The 21,003-nt window shown below is 42.0% G+C and overlaps 1 protein-coding gene across 1 annotated transcript in view; it reads right to left on the bottom strand.

Moving 5' to 3' along the window:
* Window positions 1-591: 591 nt before the first annotated feature.
* The window catches only part of LRRC36 (leucine rich repeat containing 36), a 55,001-nt gene continuing 34,589 nt past the window's right edge, over window positions 592-21,003 (bottom strand). The window contains exons 7-14 of the mRNA XM_007993993.3: window positions 19,438-19,489; window positions 17,318-17,758; window positions 13,531-13,829; window positions 10,441-10,606; window positions 8,984-9,129; window positions 7,029-7,152; window positions 3,481-3,595; window positions 592-926 (exon numbers count right to left, since the gene is read on the bottom strand). Of these exons, the coding sequence (XP_007992184.1) occupies window positions 701-926; window positions 3,481-3,595; window positions 7,029-7,152; window positions 8,984-9,129; window positions 10,441-10,606; window positions 13,531-13,829; window positions 17,318-17,758; window positions 19,438-19,489 (1,569 nt within the window). The 3' untranslated portion in view covers window positions 592-700. The remainder of the gene's footprint in view (window positions 927-3,480; window positions 3,596-7,028; window positions 7,153-8,983; window positions 9,130-10,440; window positions 10,607-13,530; window positions 13,830-17,317; window positions 17,759-19,437; window positions 19,490-21,003) is intronic.

Here is a 21,003-nt window from a genome sequence, read left to right as displayed (position 1 = left end):
CCATGTCCCACACTTCTGTCCTTGCCCCACTATCCCCCTGTGGTGTTCCAGACTCTTCTCTGTACTCTTGGCCTGGGAGGCTCTGCATCCCCTCTACCTGCTATTGTTCTTACTCATTCTGCAGCGTCCATTCAAATAAGCCTCACTGACGCCTTCTCCAATCCTACAGTGGCCATTACTCACTCTTTCTCCCTCTTCAGGACATCATCAGGCTTTTGTTTAGACCTATTTAGTACCAATTCCAAGCTTTGGGCCCCATTACACGAGTTTGCTTTTTTCCCTGACTAAATTGTTAGCTGCTCCAGGGCAGACACCAGATGTTGTCAGCTTTTCACCATGGCGGGAGGTAATCAAACCCTGTTTGATGAATCTGGCGGATGTTCTTTTTTAACTTTCTACCACACAGTTTCAAATGACATAGGGGAAAAATGTCTAGTGTATTTTTCCCTTTCAACATTTTCAGCCAAATGTCTCTATGCAATGTCTATACAATAGCTGGAACTAAGTGCCAACTATTTCTGTGGGCAGAAGGAAAGAATGACTCAATAGGGGGAGATAAATAGAGAAATAAAAAGAAGGACCAATACAATCTAATCAGAATACATTTCTTTCTTAATCTTTGTGAGTACATACCACTATACTGGTGGCAATGGCGGTGAGAGCCTCTGTGGACCAGGGAAGCTGTGGTGTGGGTTCCATGCTAGCTCCATAAGCCAGGCTCTGGGGCAGCATCCGAGACGCTCTGTATTAGATGCTGACCAGTGTCATGTGCCACTGGTGAGGAGGAAGACAATGTGCTTTTCCCAAAGGGCGATGATCTCCCCAGATGATGACCCTTCTCAGGAGGCAGGAGCGCTTTCCCAGAATAACCTTTTGGCTCCTTATTCAGCTGCTGCAGCAGATACTCATTAGTTACCACCAGGGATCTGAGGCCCGGGGGAAAAAGGCAGTCATGAAATCATAAAAGCAAGAGAGATACCATGCAGACCCAAAATGTTTCCCAAAGACAAATGTGAAATGAAGTCACATCTTTAAATAGAAGGAACTGTCCAATTTATGATTGAGTTATTTTAAAAGCAGACCTACAGTTTCTTCATTACAATTCCATTTGATTATGTTCCAGACTTACTGAAGCAATAATACATTTCCCATTTTATATATAGCTAGCGGTTGTTCTGTTCTCTCCAAAGCACTTTGATGATGAAGTAAGTAGAAGCCTTGGGTCACTGGCACCTGATCCAGCCTCTAATTTCTACCCCAAATCGTAACATCTACTTCTATCCTGCCACTACAATTCACTAATGGTGCTAGCAGTGGCAGCATTGAACTCTATTACCATCTAATTATTTTTTTTTTTGAGACAGAGTTTCACTTTTGTTGCCCAGCTAGAGTGCAATGGCAGGATCTTGGCTAACTGCAACCTCCGCCTCCCAGATTCAAGCAATTCTCCTGCCTCAGACTCCCAAGTAGCTGGAATTACAGGTGTGCACCACCACACCCAGTTAATTTTGTATTTTTATTATAGACAAGGTTTCACCATGTTGGCCAGGTTGGTCTCAAACTCCTGACCTCAAATGATCCACCTGCCTCGGCCTTCCAAAGTGCTCAGATTACAGGCTCGAGCCACCGCACCTGGCCTGTATTACCATCTAATGTTAAAAGCCATCCACACACTGGCTGAAAATAAAAAATGTATGCATGATACTATTCATTATAGTACTATCTTTAATGGCAAAATATGTTAAACTAAATGTCCATCAACAGAGGACTAATTAAATAAGTGGTATATCATCCACACAACTGAGCACTATACAGTTAGAAAAAGGAATGAGAACTAACTCTATGCACCACTATGAATGGATTTTCAAGATGAAATGTTAAAGCAACACTGTGTCTTCTTATGTAATAATGGAGGAATACAAATATACACCCACACCTACAATAGAAGGATGGTGGGAGGGAAGGAAAGGACAGCAAAGACAGGAGAGGAAGCTGGATTTTTCCAGATTTATCTTATTTCTATAAAATAACTCTATAAGTTGACATTGGGACTGTGTAAATGTTTTACATAATTATGAAAACAAGATTAAATCAAAATTATTTTTAAAATTCCCTAAGAATCCAAGGCAAAATAAAACAAGTGAACCTGTATGGTTTCAGAAGGATTATTTCTGGTTAATTTAAAAGAGAGTATTTTGACTGTACATCACTAAAGCAATATATCCTAATGTTTTCAAAGTGTGGTCCCCAGACCAGCAGCAATAGCATCACCCAGAAGCTAATTAGAAATGCAGATGTTCAGTTCCCAACCCAGACCTGCTGACTTAAAAATTGTGGGATGAGGCCCAGCAATCTGCATTTCAACACGCCCTTCGAGTTAATTTGGAGGCATACCCAAGTTTGAGAACCGTATTATGCTATTTTCTTTACTTTTGTAATGTTTGAAATAATTATAATGAAAAGCTTTTCTGACAAATCCAGAATGGTTCTGGGTCTAATCCTCTGAATATAAAGCTAACCAAATGAAAATCAGGAAGTGAGGTATGAGGTTGAAGGTTTGGGGATGGAGTGCTTATATTTAAACTGCAGCGAAAGTCCTCGTAAATGGATATTATTGGCAAGCCAAAATCTCAAGGACTTCTCTAAATGTAGCCATAGTCTTGAGGTCTCTTCTGATTTTTTCTTTTTCTTTTTTTTTTTTGCCTGGCCTGTATCCTGGGGGTGCTCTTTTTTTTTTTTTTTTGAGACGGAGTCTCGCTCTGTCAACAGGCTGGAGTGCAATGGCACGATCTTGACTTGCTGCTACCTCCATCTCCTGAGTTCAAGTGATTCTCCTGTCTCAGCCTCCCCAGTAGCTGGGACTACAGGCGTGTGCCACCACGCCCAGCTGATTTTTGTATTTTTAGTAGAGACGGAGTTTTACCATGTTGGCCAGGACGGTCTCAATCTCTTGACCTCATGATCCACCTGCCTTGGCCTCCCAAAGTGCTGGGATTACAGGCGTGAGCCCCCACACCTGGCCAGGGGTGCTGTTCTTTAAGGACTGATGCTGTTGAGCTCCTCTGAAGGAAACAACACACTTTGGGTTCTTTCCCTATCACTCCCTGCCAAGTGCTCTTGATGTCTTCTGTGACCAATAGCAGGCATTTTCCAGAGGAGCCAGATGGCCGATTTTAGGGGTACGTACTGACCTCCCAGAAAAGTTAACTGACACAAACAAGGGTCCCATCAGATCCAGTGAGAAGCTAATTATCAAGGTGTTGCAACCCACCAATGCCAACAAAGACGATTGGTCCCTGATGTGTTCTGGGAAGCAGTAATTTTTATGATCCCTGAGCTAACTGGCCAGATACAGGAGGTTTACACACAGAATGGAGTTCACTTGCAAAGTGCATAGATATTAACTTTCCAAGCAAAACAAAGGAGACAAAAGGAGTAAATATCTGCTTCTAGAAGCAAGCTAGATAGACCCTCTCCTACCTCTGACTTTCATGGAGAATGGCAACTGTCTCCTCCAGCTTTTTCAGCTGGGCAAGCTCCTGGTTCAGGCAAGCCACCTGCATGGTCAGCTGTTGGTTTTTGTGCAGAAGATCATCTACAAAGGGCACAGTAGCCAGGGGTGAAAAGGATTCCAAGCTGCTAGTCTTTGAGCAGAATATAAGTATTCAGATGGACATCTTGAGAGTGCCCCATGGCACCCAACTTCACACTCCATTTCCTTACTTGAATATAGGAGATATGGTGGTAAGAATACAGGGGTTGGCAACAGATCTGAGTTAAAATTCAGCCACTTAATATTGCATGTGTTGGTTCATTTTTCTGACTTTTATTAGAGCTAATAATCTTGCTCCTTAGCACTGTTATGAGGATTCAATGAGACACCTACCCTCACTTAGCATAGGCAGTCAATAGATATTGGGTCTCACTCCATATTCTCCATTTTAGTTTGTTTTGTACATCCTTCACTCCCTACGTAGTACGTGAAAACATCTAGAATGGTGTCAGGCACATAGTAATAACTCAATTAATACTTGTAGAAACTGAATTTGTGCCTAAAACACTCATACCTAGCTTCCCCAATATGCTACCATTACCTGCAATAATAAGGAGGTAAAAGAACAGGAACTGTGGTTGTAATGATGCCAATCTTCTATAATAGTGCTTCTTAAACCTTTTTTTTTTTTTTCTGAGGCGGAGTTTCGCTCTTGTTGCCCAGGCTGAAGTGCAATGGCTTGATCTCAGCTCACTGCAACCTCCACCTCCTAGGTTCAAGCAATTCTCCTCCCTCAGCCTCCCGAGTAGCTGGGATTATAGGCACATGCCACCACGCCCTGCTAATTTTTGTATTTTTAGTAGAGACAGTGTTTCACCATGTTGGCCAGGCTGGTCTCGAACTCCTGATCTCAGGTGATCCACCCACCTCGGCCTCCCAAAGTGCTGGGATTACAAGCGTGAGCCACTGTGCCCAGCCTTAAACTTTAATATGCTTACAAATCACCTGGGGATCTTGCTAAAAATATATTTTAATGCAGTAAGCCTGAGGTGAGGCCCCACTTGTTTAGCAAGCTCCCAGGTGATACTAATGTGGATCACATCTTGAGTAAGAGGGTTCTAGAAGGTGGAAAACAAGGCCACAAAAGCTTGTTTATCACCAGTAAGCCAAAATAGTATACTGGGTCTCTTGGCTGAATGAAAGTAAGTATCTAGTGGACAAATACCTACTTTTAATTTCAAAGTAGGTAAGTGGAGACTGATAGCTTGATTATTCAGGCTTGTGAGTATCAGATAGTGCTGAGAATTATTTATTTATTTATTTAGTGCCGAGATTTAATAATGGAAATTCAGTGCTTCCATAGCAGAACTTCAAAATCGAGTTCCTCATATAAATCCATGTACCCATAATTTGTTAGGGGTGCTAAGCTAGTCTGTCAAGGGCAAACTGTATCTAAAATACTGACCTAAACTATGCTGATAATAAAGTAGTACAATTAAGACTTAAATAGGATATTATTTTTCACTTATCACAATGGCAAATTTTGAAAAAATGCCCAGTGTTGGCAGAGTGGAGTGAAAGGGGTATTCAAGTACACTGCTGAGGTGGGTGTAAACTGAAACAACTTTCTTGGAAGTGATTTATGTGACAAAAGCCTCAAAAATATCCCATCCTTTGACTCACTAATTCTGCTTCTAGGACTGTCTCCTAGGAAAATAGTCTGAAATGTACACAAAGATTTCCGTACATAGACATTAATAGCAGCATTATTTATAATAGTATAAATATTAAATATTAGAACTCTCAGCTCCATCAAAAGGGAAGAAGGTTAATCTCAGAAAAGTATTTGATTCTAGGATCTTTTCCTTCACTTCAGGTCTTTCTTTTGAATGTTTAGAAATAATTTAAAATCAGCCGGGCGCGGTGGCTCAAGCCTGTAATCCCAGCACTTTGGGAGGCCGAGACGGGCGGATCACGAGGTCAGGAGATCGAGACCATCCTGGCTAACCCGGTGAAACCCCGTCTCTACTAAAAATACAAAAAACTAGCCGGGCGAGGTGGCGGGCGCCTGTAGTCCCAGCTACTCCGGAGGCTGAGGCAGGAGAATGGCGTAAACCCGGGAGGCGGAGCTTGCAGTGAGCTGAGATCCGGCCACTGCAGTCCAGCCCGGGATACAGAGCAAGACTCCGTCTCAAAAAAAAAAAAAAAAAAAAAAAAGAAATAATTTAAAATCATTTTATTCTAAATATATAACCATTATAAAAACAACTAGAGGACTAAACAGATAAATATTGTATACTCTTGTGATATTGTAGAAATGCCTATACTATGAAATTAATAACATTAGGATGTAGAAATCGAGTCTGTGATTATTTGAGGTCAAGAGTAGGGGAAACTGACTATAAAAAGGTATGAAGAAACTTTCTAGAAATGTTCTGTATTTTGATTGAGATCAAACTTAAAATGTGTGCATCTAATTATATGTAAATTATTTTTTTAAAACCAGGACACAGTTTTATTATTATTTATTATTATTATTATTTGAGAGGGAGTCTTGCTCTGTTGCCCAAGCTGGAGTGCTCAGCTCACTGCAACCTCTGCCTCCTGGGTTCAAGCAATTCTCCTACCTCAGCCTCCCGAGTAGCTGGGATTACAGGCACCTGCCACCAAGCCCAGCTAATTTTTATATTTTTAGTCGAGACAGGGTTTCACCATGTTGGCCAGGCTGGTCTTGAACTCCTGAGCTCAAGTGATCCACCCACCTTGGCCTCCTAAAGTGCTGGAATTACAGGAATGAGCCACCGCACCTGGCCTATTTTTATTATTATTTTTCTTGAGACAGGGTCTCTCATTCGCCCAGGCTGGATTGCAGTGGCATGATCAAGGCTTACTCTAACCTTGAACTACTGGGCTCAAGTGATCCTTCTGCTTCAGCCTCTTTGGCTCTATAGGTGCACACCACCATGCCTGGCTAAGTTCTTATTTTTTGTAGAGATGGGTTCTCACTATGTTTCTCAGACTGGTCTCAGACTCCTGGACTCAGTCAATCCTCCTGCTTTGTCTTCCCAAAGTGCTGGGATTATAGGTGTGAGCCACTGCACCTGCCCATCCACAATTTTTAATTTGGAGTTAAAAACATACAGAGAAGTGAGGTAGAAGAAAATATACCAAAAACACGAATGGAAGTTATTGCTGGATCATGGGGTTATATTTTCCTGGTATTTTCCAAACTTTCTATAAAGAACATGTTCTTAGTGTTACAATCACGAAAGCATGTGTCATTCTCAAAATTAATGGCAATAGTAATATTTGAACATGCTTTCCACTGACAAGAGCTTCATCTGGTAACTCAAGCCACCTGCATTACAATTCTCTGAGGCAAGATGATTGTTTCTGTTAACTGCCAGGAAAACTGATGACCAAGTAGGCCAAAGGCAGCCATGTGAGCTAGCATGATGAAGGTTACTAAATTGGTCATCTGTAAACAAACAGTTGTCTTGCGAGGCCCCATATATCATGGCTTTCCTCAACTTACCATAAGTATGTGATTGTTGCCCACTCACAATTGAGATGGCAGCACTTTCCTCCAACTGTTGAATTTTTTCTGACAAAATGAGGTTTTCCTCCAGCACTCTGACCAGTTTTTGCTTCAAACTCTCCTTTAGATTAGAAAACAAAATACAAATACATTAAGAATCTGACATTCTAGGTTGGGTGTGATGGCTCACGCCTGTAATCATAGCACTTTGGCTGAGGTGGGTGGATTGCCTGAGCTCAGGAGATCGAGAACAGCCTGGGCAACACGGTGAAACCCCGTCTCTACTAAAATACAAAAAATTAGCTGGGCGTGGTGGTGTGTGCCCGTAACCCCAGCTACTCGGGAGGCTGAGACAGGAGAATTGCTTGAATCTGGGAGGCAGAGGTTGCAGTGAGCTGAGATAGTGCCATTGCACTCCAGCCTGGGGGACAGACTGAGAATCTGTCTCAAAAAATAAAAAATAAAAGAATCTGACATGCTGAGGTGTGTTTAGAGAACTGAAAGATCTTTTCCTCTATTTAGTGATAAAATGATTGGAAGTCAGCATCTTTTTTCTCACTAGACTTTTAATTCATTGGTAAATACAGCTCGAATGCAGTAAACAAATTTATTACATGGACTAGCAATCTTTCTTAAGAGTTATCTACTACTCTTGCAGAACAAATGGTCATTTTGACAAGTGGCCAGCATTCTTAGTCATCTATCATCTATCTAAAGTTTCTAGAACTGAACTTGGTGTTTGAAAATCCTCTAATGTTAAGAAAAGGCGGCTGAGGCCGGGTGCAGTGGCTCACGTCTGTAATCTCAGCACGTTGGGAGGCTGAGGCAGGCAGATCATGAGGTCAAGAGATCGAGACCATTCTGGCCAACATGGTGAAACCCCGTCTCTACTAAAAATACAAAAATTAGCTGGGCATGGTGGCGTGTGCCTATAGTCCCAGCAACTTGGGAGGCTGAGGCAGGAGAATCGCTTGAACCTGGGAGGCGGAGGTTGCAGTGAGCCAAGATAGCACCATTGCACTCCAGCCTGGTGATAGAGTGAGACTCCATCTCAAAAAAAAAAAAAAGAAAGAAAGAAAAAGCCTGGCCGGATACAGTGGCTCATGACTGTAATCCCAGCACTTTGGGAGGCTAAGGTGGGCATATCACCTAAGGTCAGGAGTTTGAGACCACCTCGGCCAACATGGCGAAACCCTGCCTCTACTACAAATACAAAAATTAGCCAGGCGTGGTGGTGGGCACCTGTAATCCCAGCTACTTGGGAGGCTGAGGCAGGGAGAATTGCTTGAACCCAGGAGGCAGAGGTTGCAGTGAGCCGAGATTGTGCCACTGCACTCGAGGCTGGGAAACAGAGCAAGACTCTGCCTTATGAAAAGAAAAGAAAAGAAAAGAGAAGAGAAGAGAAGAGAAGAGAAGAGAAGAGAAGAGAAGAGAAGAGAAGAGAAGAGAAGAGAAAAGAAAGAAGAGAAGAGAAGAGAAGAGAAGAGAAGAGAAGAGAAAAAGGAAAAAAGATGGGGATACGAGTTGCTGCTGCTTCTCCTAGAGCCAGCAGGCTGATGCTCTAGAATGGCCCCCGGCCCCTGGCCCCTGGTTCAGGGCTCTCAGCTCCCTTAGAAGAGAGGAAAGACAATCCGAGATACATTCACTGGGATCAAACCATAACCTTCAAGAACATTATCCTAAACATTTCCACTTAGAATTTTTTGGAATTTTTGTTTGTTTTTTCTTATTTCAAGTCTTTCTTTAGAATTTTTGGATTAGGGTTAGGATGAGGGAGTCATCCCTGCAGAACCTCCAAGTTGTCCCTGTCCTAGCAAGTTTTGTATTCCTGCTGTGCCCAGACTTTTTCCATATTTTGGTTAGGTGTTCATGGTGATGCTGATCGTTAGGGCACAGAGACGTTGTAGTCCTGCTGCTCTGTCCTTTTCTAAAGGGAGATGAGAGGGGCATACCATGTCATTAGGGACCAGCTGCGCAGCCTCCTTCAGTTCAAGCTCCCTCCTGCAGAAGGCTTTCGTCGTGTCTTCAGGATGTGAGCGACACCTCGGCTGAGAAGGAGCCGGGACTACCAAAGACAGAAGCAAATCTCGGGCAGGACCTGCCAAAAATTCAGGATGGGCACACGGGCCAATCTTAAAAGCTAAAGCACAGCATTCCTAGTCAGTAACTACCAGCTCTCTGGATCAAATAGGGTAATCTAGTATCTTCTTTTTACCAGAACTTAGTAAGTGGCAGAAAGAGGTGTTTTTAAGAGGATAAGAAATTATATCCTACATCCTCTGTGGAGAAACAACAGCAGCCCCTTGTGAGTGCATGATTCCTTAGTCATTGATTAGTGGTCCTGGGGATAATTTCCTACAAAATGGGAACAATAGGTCAATATGAGAAGGAAAATAACTGTATTAGGATTTCTTCTTCTGGATGTCCCTTCAGACATTTTTTAAAGTTTTTTTTAACCCCAAACCACTTTCAAGTTTCTAGTTTTTTTGTTTTTTTCATTTGTTTGTTTGTTTCTGAGACAGAGTCTTGCTCTGTTGCCCAGGCTGGAGTGCCATGGCACGATCTCGGCTCACTGCAAACTCCACCTCCCAGGTTCAAGCAACTCTCCTACCTCAGCCTCCCGAGTAGCTGGGATTACAGGTGCACACCACCATGCCCAGCTAATTTGTGTATTTTTAGTAAGGACGGGATCTTATCATGCTGGCCAGGCTGGTCTCCAACTCCTGACCTCACGATCCACCCACCTCAGCCTACCAAAGTGCTGGGATTACAGGCGTTAGTCACCGTACCCAGCCAAGCTTCTAGTTTTTACTTATTTTACCACCAACAAAATTTCCTTAATTATTCTTCTATTAAATAGCCAATAAACATGTTAAGCATCAAAAAGAAAATAACAACAAATAAATGCATGAAGCCAACATTTGCAAAACTGTTTTCTCCCATGTTTCTAAAAAACGAACCCTAAAGAGAGTCCAGGTCATTTACTCATTCGAGTTTTTCAAATCATAACATTCTAACAGTCATCTCAAAACTCTGATGATCAAACCCAATTTCTGTTATATTCATTATTGGCACTTTCACAAGGATCACAAAATCTTTTAAAAAATTAATGTAGTCATTAATTTATATATCTGGTTACTCTAATAATTACCAAAGACTACCAAATATTCACAGGAGGAACAAAACAATCGTTACAAAACAATTAGAAAAGGTGCTGCTTTTAAAAAATAATGAAGAAGAATATGAGAAAAATGCAGATTTGTTAACTATGGTGTTTCTGAGATGTTTTAGGATGTGATCATGAGAACAACTTTCCTTGCAAGTGAAGTGGGCTAAGTGGTTTTTAGCAGAACACAGAGTAGAGGTAAAGTCCAGCTCCTCTCTAGGGACAGAGAATGCACTCACTCACCAAGAAACTTCTTGTTCAGGAGGAGGGAGCCAGAGCCATTCCAGTGCTTATCCACAAGCTCCAGGAGCTGTCTGAGGACAGTGGCCACATGGGGGGTTCTGGCAGAGATTGGGGGACTGTGGTTTCCAGGCAAACCGTGCAAACTACCCAGGTCACTAAAGAGAGGCTCAAGAGAAAAAAAAAAAAAAAGGAAAAACAAACAAACAAAAAACCCAACCATTTGTCATTCTTATACAATAAGGGAAGTAAGAATGTAGACATTTAGACTTTTTTTTTTTTTAATTTTTTTTTTTTTTTGGAGACGGAGTCTCGCTCTGTTGCCCAGGCTGGAGTGCACTGGTGCGATCTGGGCTCACTGCAATCTCTCTGCCTCCCGGGTTCAAGCGATTCTTCTGCCTCAGCCTCACAAGTAGCTGGGACAGGCATGTGCTACCATGCCCGGCTAATTTTTGTATTTTTAGTAGAGACGGGATTTCACCATATTGGCCAGGCTGGTCTCCAACTCCTGACCTTGTGATCTGCCTGCCTCGGCTTCCCAAAGTGTTGGGATTACAGGCGTGGGCTACCGTGCCTAGCCTAGACTACTTAAAAAGTGAAGAAGAGGCCGGGCGCGGTGGCTCAAGCCTGTAATCCCAGCACTTTGGGAGGCCGAGACGGGCGGATCACGAGGTCAGGAGATCGAGACCATTCTGGCTAACACAGTGAAACCCCGTCTCTACTAAAAACACAAAAAAAAACTAGCCGGGCGAGGTGGCGGGCGCCTGTAGTCCCCGCTACTCGGGAGGCTGAGGCAGGAGAATGGCGTGAACCCGGGAGGCGGAGCTTGCAGTGAGCTGAGATCCGGCCACTGCACTCCAGCCCAGGCGACAGAGCAAGACTCCGTCTCAAAAAAAAAAAAAAAAAAAAAAAAAAAAAGTGAAAAAGAAAGATGATTTCGGCTGGGTGCAGTGGTCATGCCTGTAATCCCAGCACTTTGGGAGGCTGAGGTGGGTGGATCACAAGGTCAGGAGATCGAGACCATCCTGGCTAACATGGTGAAACCCCATCTCTACTAAAAATACAAAAAAAAAATTAGCTGGGTGTGGTGGCGGGTGCCTGTAGTTGCATCTACTCGGGAGGCTGAGGCAGGAGAATGGTGTGAACCCGGAAGGCGGAGCTTGCAGTGAGCCGAGATCGTGCTACTGCAGATGCCGTCTCAAAAAAAAAAAAAAAAAAAGATGATTTCATCTTTCAGTTTGGATTTGAGTAGCATAATATTATTTATGTCCAAGACAAAAACATAAGATATTCAAGGATAATTTCAAAGGTAACAGTATCTTGTATGATAAATTTTAATAGAAAATTTCAGGCCAGGCCTGGTGGCTCATGCCTGTAATCCCAGCACTTTGGGAGGCTGAGGTGGGTGGATCACAAGGTCAGGAGATCGAGACCATCCTGGCTAACATGGTGAAACCCCGTCTGTACTAAAAAATACAAAAAAACTAGCCGGGTGAGGTGGCGGGCGCCTGTAGTCCCAGCTACTCAGGAGGCTGAGGCAGGAGAATGGCGTGAACCCGGGAGGCGGAGCTTGCAGTGACCTGAGATCCGGCCACTGCACTCCAGCCTGGGCGACAGAGTGAGACTCTGTCTCAAAAAAATATATATATATAGTATTATATTTTATAAAATAAATTGGGGAGTAATATAAAAAATTATAACTCAAAGTAAGCTTATATTTAATATATTAATATATAATAAACATAAATCTTCTATAATATTTTATTTAAGACAGGGTCTAGCTCTGTACCCAGGCTGGTGTGCAATGGTGTGATCTTGGCACACTGTAGCCTTGAACTCCCAGGCTCAAGTGATCCTCCTACTCCAGCTTCTGGAATAGCTGGAACTACAGGTGTGCACCACCGTGCCTGGCTAATTCTATATTTTATTTATTTATTTATTTATTTATTTATTTATTTATTTATTGAGATAGGGTCTTGCTCTATTGCCCAGGCTGGACTGTAGTTGCATGATCTCAGTTCACTGCAACCTCTGCCTCCCAGGTTCAAGCAATTCTCATGACTCAGTCACCCAAGTAGCTGGGATAACAGGTGTGTACCACCATGTCCAGCTAATTTTTGTATTTTTAGTGGAGACAGGGTTTTGCCAAGTTGACCAGGCTGGTCAAAAACTCCTGGCTTACGTGATCTGCCTGCCTTGGCCTCCCAAAGTGCTGGGATTACAGGTGTGAGCCACCGCGCCCAGTCACTAGGATATTTTATAAAATGAATTACATGTATACTGTTTATATGGGAATGGTTCTTGATTTTTCATTCATTCTCTGAACTACTTTCAGCTAAAAATCCCTTGGATAATCTAATTCATCTTCTGTTTGCTGCTACATTGGAAAAAAAATTTAAATCGTTTTAACTTCTAGACAGAAAAGCAAAGCAATGCTTTTATTATTATTATTATTTTTTATGAAACTGAGTCACTCTGTCACCCAGGCTGGAGTGTAGTGGTGCAATCTCGGCTCACTGCAACCTCCACCTCCAGGGTTTAAGTGAGTCTCCTGCCTCAGCCTCCTGAGTAGAGTAGCTGGCACTACAGGTGCGTGCCACCACACCCAGCTAATTTTTGTATTTTTTAGTAGAGATGGGGTTTTGCCATGTTGGCCTGGCTGGTCTTGAACTCCTGACCTCAGGTGATCCACCCACTCAGCCTCCCAAAGTGCTGGGATTATGGGTGTGAGACACTGTGCCCAGCCTGAAGCAATGCTTTTATAAGAACTATTTCATGTGCGGCTGAAGCAAATGTGTAAATATGATGAGACTGTAAACATAGATGCTACAGAGTTCAATCTTCAGCTGGAAGTAGATCAGGGACAGTTCTCCCTGTGATATAAGTGAGAAAATGGCAGCAGTGGGGGAATGACTTTCCCAAGAGCAGAAGGTTCAATAGACATTAGCTTGGCAGCATTAGCCACCAGCCTCTAAAAATCTCTTTGAATTTCTAGCCCTGTTGGTCAGAACCACCTCCACTCCCAACAGAACCCTCATTTTGGTCTTCAACCTGACATGTTTCTTGCACAAACACAAACAAGCCAATACTTGCCTCGCTGCCTGTAGCGTCTTGGAAACCATGCTTTAGATTCAGGTTGGCAAGGATATTGTCCTTCCATTTGAATCCTCTCTTCGATGGGCTTAATGACCTCTTAGTAAAAATCTTTCTGTCTTCTGAAGTCCCAGGAGACAACAGCAGTGTCCGCAGAGGAGTTGTCCTGTTTCCCAGGACAGCATTGTTTGGGACAGAACCATGTGCTGGTGTTAAATCACCGAGGCTGGTAGATAATTGTTGCTCTACATTGACGAGTAGAGCAGGGTCACTGTTGAAATGGGTTGTGGCATACAGATCTGTGGAGGAAACAGGCTTAGAGATGAACCTGCCCTTTGACTCCCTCATGTCTCACTTCTATCCATACCTGGCCTGTAGTCCAAGGGTCATAATAACCACTCCCTAGCATACATCAACTCTTTGACAAAACTCCAACTCCGGTTAAATCCAACTGTCCACATATTCCAAGCCTACACCAGAGCAGGGGAACACAGCTGGAGAACGAAACGCATCTGTTCTGACCTTTCTAACTTTAAACTCATGACCACTATTGTAACTGTGCCCTTAGTGGTGCCCAGTCCTTCTATTTTTTTTTTTTAAGAGTCTCGCTCTGTTGACCAGGGTGGAGTGCAGTGGCACAATCTCGGCTCACTGTAACCTCTGCCTCCCGGGTTCAAGATATTCTCCTGCCCCAGCCTCCTGAGTAGCTGGGTCTATAGGCAGGCACAACCACGCCCAGCTAATTTTTGTATTTTTAGTAGAGATGGGGTTTTACCATCTTGGCCATGCTGGTCTTGAACTCCTGGCCTCAAGTGATCTGCTGGCCTTAGCCTTCCAAAGTGCTGGGATTACAGGCGTGAGCCACTGTGCCCGGCCTCTCCTAATATAATACTTTGGCCAATTTACTCTTCTATTCTCTGAGACAAATATTTCATATCTCTTTTCAAACTTCCAACACCTTCTCTTCCCTTCTTACTCCCAGGTGCCAACCTCCTTTATTTTACTGAGAGGCAATCAAAGAAAACATCTACGTGATCACACCATTAAATCTACCAACTCTCTTGTATTTGTATTAATAAATTCTCTGCCTTCCTTCTTATTACAATAGATGAACTATCTGTGCTTTTATTTAAAGCCAGCCTCTCCACTGGTGGACTGGATTCCATTTTTTATAATGGTCCCTTTTCTCCCTGGCATCATCAGTTTTCCCTCCACTAGATCATTTCTACCAGGATCTCCTTGACCCCATCCCCTCTTCAGCTACAGTTCCATTTCTCTGCTTCCTTTTACTGCAAAACTCCTTGAAGGGGTTGATATGGGTTGGCGGTGTCCCCAACCAAATCTCATCTTGAATTGTAGCTCTCATAATTCCCACATGACCAGTTACTACCTGGTGGGAAGTAACTGAATCATGGGGGTGGGTCTTTCCCATGCTGTTCTTGGTGACAGTAAGTCTCACGAGATCTGATGGTTTTATAAAGGGGAGTTTCCCTACACAAGCTCTCTTGCCTGCCACCATGTAAGACATGACTTTGCTTCTCATTCAACTTCTGCCATGATTGTGAGGCCTCCCCAGCCATGTGGAACTGTGAGTCAATTAAACCTCTTTCCTTTATAAATTACCCTGTCTTGGGTATGTCTTTATTAGCAGTGTGAGAACAGACTAACACAAGGGTTGTCTATATTCAATAACTCTACTGCCTTGCTTCCAATTTTTTCTTGAATTCACCTCAGTGAGGCTTTCATTCTTATGCATGCCCTGAAGCTGTTCACTAATGTCTTCTTCATTGCCAAATACCGTAATCACTTCTCAGTCCCAGGCTCCCTCCCTCCCTATCAGAAGAAGCATTTGACCTAGCATTGATGACTCCCTCATTCTTGAAACACATTCTTCACTTAGCTTCCAGGATATCACTTCCTCTTGGTTTTTTCCCCTCTATCTTACTGGCTGCTGCTTTCTCACTCTCCATGATGGTTTCTCTTTATCTACTTCTAATTGTTGGAGGGCTCAGGACCAGTCCTCAGATCCCTTTTCTATCTATATTTACTCTTTCAGTGAGATTTCACCCAGTCTCACAGTTTTATTGTCACCCATACACTTATAATCTCCAAATTTATATTTCCAGCCATACCTTCTTCCCTAAACTCTGCACTAGTATGTCCAATTACCAAATTGGCATCTCTGGAAAGTTTTAATAAGGCACCTGAAACTTAAGATGTCTAAAACCCAACTCTTGATATTTATCTTAAAATCTGTATCTCCCATTCTTTTCCATCTTAGTAAATGAAAGCTCTGTTCTTCTAGTTATTCAGACTCAAAACCACAGAATCATCGTTAACCCTTTCTCCCACACTTCATCCTGGATCCATCAGCAAACCATGGAGTGTCATCTTCAGAACATATTCAGAATCTGACTACTTCTCACCACCTCCACCGCTCTCTGTCTAGCCCAAGCCATCATTATCTGTTACGCTGATTCCAATCTCTTAAAGCATTTAAAAAAAAAATTCTACCCTGCTCCCCATAGTCTATTCTCAACCCGACATCCACAGTAATTCTTAAGTGAGATCACATCACTCCCTTGCTACAAACCCTCCAACTCCTCCTGATCTCACCCAGAATAAAAGTCTGGCATCTTTCTTACTTCAGCTATACACTCTACTTTCTTTGCTGCGGCCACACTGGCCTCCCTGAGGTTCCTGGAACATGAAAAGTATGTTCCAGCCTCAGGACTTTTGCATTTATTCCCACTGTCTAGAAAGTTCTCCTCCCAGACCCACATGGCTTACACTCATTCAAGTCTCTACTTTTATGGTGCCTCATCAGAGCAGCTTTCTGGACCATTCTGTCTAAAGCATCACCTCCTCCTTATCATGCTCTATGCCCTTATATAATTTTTTCCACAGCACTTACCATAACCTGACATATATTTACATGTTAAAATGTTTATCATGTGTCTTATCCCATGAGAATATAAGCTCCATGAAAGTAGGGATTGTCTTCTTATTATGGTAAAATATACATGGAACTTTATTTTGTTTGCTACTTTATCTCCAGAGTTAGAACAGTGTCTGGGACACTGTAGGTGTTCAATGAGTTTGGTTGAATAAATAACAGAAGAGTGATCTCTGTCACTAACTCTGAAACTAACTTTTGTTTTTGTTTTCAAGACAGAGTCTTGCTCTGTTGCCCATGGAGTGCAATGGCCTGATCTTGGCTTACTGCAACCTCTGCCTCCCAGATTCAAGCAATTCTCCTGCCTCTCAGCCTCCTGAGTAGCTGGGATTACAGGTGCATGCCACCATGCTCAGCTATTTTTGTGAGTGCGTGTGTGTGTGTGTGTGTGTGTATTTTTGGTAGAGATGGGGTTTTACCATGTTGGCCAGGCTGGTGTTGAATTCCTGACCTCATGATCCGCTCGGCTCAGCCTCCCAAAGTGCTGGGATTACGGGCATGAGCCACCGTGCCCGACCTGAAACTAACTTCTTCTGAAAGTAACTCAGAATAGAAGTGACTGTGAGTAAAGACTAGATGTCCTGGGATGCTACTTAACTAAAATAGCAAGTAGCTGTGATGCTCACTTTCCTACAAATTTTCCCTAATATATATATCATGTTAAACTCATACCCTATAGATTTCTGGAGGTTCCAAGGACCACTGGTGACCCTAAAATACAACTTAAGAAATGCTAATACAATTTCAGAAGGGTTAATTCCAAAATTTTCAGTTATATCTTCTACCTTCATGCCTATGAAAAAGAGCTGTAAACTGACAGGAAGCTGTTACCTGAACTAAGCTTCAAAAGCCTTCTAGTGCTGGAGTCAGGGTTTGACAGAGAAGTCAATAAGTCTCCACAGGAATGTGAAGCAGTGGCCTTTATGTCATTTGAAGGCTTTATGCTGTACTCTTGATAGTTCTTGCTTCTCTGAGGCCTTTTACCAAGACTTCCATGCAGGGATAGAGTTTGAGAATAATGACTGTCATAATTTTCCAGACCAACATCTGAAGGTAACTGATAGGGATGGATCTGGCTAGAATCACCCACATCCAGGCGTTTACTCAACGAGGCATCATGGGTAAGCTGAAAAGTATCAGGTTTTGGTATCAATTCCTTTTCTGGAGAAGAACCTGAAGACTTATTGTCCAAAAAAGATACTTGGTACCCTTCTCTAGTCATCTTCTCTGGGGATCGGACTGTGGACTGACGAGGCGAGTAATGTCTGAACTCTAAACACCACCAAGGGAAAAAAACAAAACATGGTAAGAATTCTTTGTGGCCTAGCTGGGAGTACCTCTGTTCACTGAATATACTCTCTGCCAGAAACACCTCTCAGGAAGAGGTGATTTATAATTCTGATTAATGGTAGCATAAAGTGATGAAAGGACTTCCACATGGAACACCACCACCATTAATAAAATGTGGGACTTTTGTGTAAACAGTAAATAATCTATAACATTCTGGAGACAAATTCTTTTCCTTTTTTTTTTTTTTTTTTTTTGAGACAGGGTCTCACTCGGTCACCCAGGCTGGAGTGTAGTGGTGCAATCTTGGCTTCTTGGCAACTTCCACTTCCCAGGTGCAAGCAATTCTCGTGCCTCAGCCTCCCGAGTAACTGGGATTACAGGCATGTGCCACCATGCCCAGCTAGTTTTTGTATTTTTAGTAGAGACGGGGTTTCACCATGTTGGCCAGGCTGGTCTCCAACTCCTGACCTCAAGTGATCCACCCGCCTCAGCCTCCTAAAGTGCTGGAATTATAGGCATGCACCACCACGCCTGGCTAATTTTTGTATTTTTTGTAGAAACAGAGTTTCACCATGTTGGCCACACTGGTCTCGAACTCCTGACCTCAGGTGATCCACCTGCCTCCACCTCCCAAAGTGCTGGGATTACAGGCATGAGCCACTGCTCCTGGCTGAAAAAATTTTTTTTTAATTAGCCAGGTGTGGTGGTAGTCCTAACACTTGGGAGGCTGAGGTGGGAGGATTGCTTAAGCCCAGAAGTTTGAGGTTATTATGAGCTCTGATTGTGCCATTGTACTCTACTCTAGCCTGGGCAACAGACTGAGACCCTGTCTCAAAAAAAAAAAAAAAAAAAAAAAAAAAAAAGGAAGGAAGGAAGTGGGAAGGGAAGAAAGAGAGAGAGAACGAATTGCCTAGAAATCTACACCCATCTAAAATACCCTTCAAGAATGATAGTGAAATAGAGGCATTATCACACAAAGAAAAGCTGAAAGAACTTATCACTAATAGACCTACATTAAAGTATGTACCACTAAAAGGAAAGGAAAATGATATCAGAAGGGAAGCCTGGGAAGAAAAAGGAAGTGAGCAAACAGTGGTAAATAAATGGATAGATTTAAATCTACATTGACTATATAAAAAAATAATATCTTGTGAAGTCTTTAAAAATATAGAGAATTAAAATTCATAATAACAACATATAAGTCAGGAAAGAGTAAATGAAATAAAGTACTATAAGGTTTTTGAATTATGTAAAAGAAGACTTAAGGTATTAACAATTTAAACATTATGTAAGTTAACGATACATATTATCATTTGGGGAATAATACTAAAAATATAGAAAAAGCATATAACTTATAAACTAGTGGAGATAAACAAATGAATGAATAAAAAAATAATAAATACAAAAGAAGGCAAGAAAGGTAAGAAAAAGAATAGTCAGCCAATGCAAAAAAAATCAAGAACAAAGGAGGTCAGAATATCCACTCTTTAGGCAGAGAAGTCCCACAGGTTACTAATCATCCAGGACAGTCCCTCACGAAAGCAGAAATTATTTGACTAAATAGGGCCCCCGTATTGAGACATCTTCATCTCCCAAATCCCATCACATCCAGACTTCTCTGATTAGTATGGGGGAAAATACTCAGTGAGCAAAATATTTACCATCTTCATGGTGATTGTCACTTGGCATCTCCCTTCTTGCCACTTCCTGTGTCTAAAAAAAGTTTGAAAGTTTAGGTAGAAGGAAGTCCATGTGCGTTCAAATGTGAGCTTATTAGACCAGGGGTTCAGAATACTTTCCTGTTAATGGGAAAGACTATCCTTGCAAGTTAGGGAAACAGACCTTTAAGCAAAGGTCCAGTTTAAGTCTATTTTAAAACAGTCACAATACAAGGAGATTCTAGAGTTGCTTGAATATCCTTAGGAGGTAAAGAACATAGCAAACAATGACTGTACTTTCTCTGCTTTAGATAGCTCAGCATACAAGGTAGATGAGGCCACTTTCCAACTTTGCTTTTTCTGTTTAAAGGACTCTCATACTTATTGTACCGTCTGGTAAAGCTGACAACCACCATAGCTAAGGGGGTTTTAATAGGCTAAAAATTAATCTGAGGCATAACTAGGCAAGAATTGAAGCAAAACAGAGAGCCATCTAGGGTTTGCTTTTAAAAAAATTATCTTAAAGTATTCAGTGTCTTTTTGGTAGTCATGGAGAGAAAGAAATCCCACTTCCTTAATTCTTAAACTAAAAAGATACAGCAAACTATTCAATTTCCTTTTTTCTCACTTCAAGAAGTAATTTCAGAGATTTTTTTTGTTTGCTTTTTAATCCAAGAAGTGCTATTTAACTGGAGATTGCAATACTCTTTGTCTCCATTTCCTTAAGTCAATATGGTTTTAAAAAATGGTAACTAAGATCGTTTCTAAGTCACCCAAGTAGAATCTCCAAAAACAAAGAAACTGATTAAATGCTTATCTTTTTTAAAAGGTGAAGGTAGTCTATACCCGAACTGAAAAGAATAGTACTTTTTACTAATTCAGTTTTGATTATCCAAATTATGGATCAATCAGAGCCTTTGCTGCTTTTCTTTCTCCTCCTGGCTATTTTCTACAATTTTATTATCCATAAATATATCAAAGAAAAAGCAAAGAAAGGGAGCAGGTGAATATAAAGTAGTCAGTTCTGCTCCTTGTATCATATTCACTCACACAAACAAGCCTTACATAATGGTTGCATCCCTTCTGTCACCAATTTTTTCACTAAAACCTTATTTTTCACTACTCCCCCATCTTGCATGATCTCTATCTTCCCATTGCCCACAACTTCCATGCCATCTTTACCCCTTAAACTTTACTTTTTTTGTTACACTGAAGAGGCAGCTTTGCGAAAGTCATACCTTAAATGTAAGACTCAGCATTAAAGGGCAGAGGTAGAAAATGTAAGAAACAAGGCAACAGGAGATGGAGATACTGGATAGAGAGGAGAAAATTTAAAACCAGCCAAAAACTGTAACAGTTGCATTCCTGTTTGAGGACCAAAATGCCTGTCATAGATATGCTAAAGTTATATGTATAAATATATGACATTAGATAACAGGTTAGTGTGAGAGAGAGGGAAATGGGAGATTGAAATTAATGGAGAAGGTACTCTACATTCTATCCTGCCCTTTCCTTTAAAAGGGTCTAAAATGCCTTCAAACAAGTCCTCTGAGACCTTCATAAATAATT

Source organism: Chlorocebus sabaeus, chromosome 5, assembly GCF_047675955.1.
Source record: "Chlorocebus sabaeus isolate Y175 chromosome 5, mChlSab1.0.hap1, whole genome shotgun sequence".
Lineage (NCBI taxonomy): Eukaryota > Metazoa > Chordata > Mammalia > Primates > Cercopithecidae > Chlorocebus > Chlorocebus sabaeus.
The sequence above is the reverse complement of the archived record's forward strand: the minus strand, read 5'-3'. Positions and strand labels throughout refer to the sequence as shown.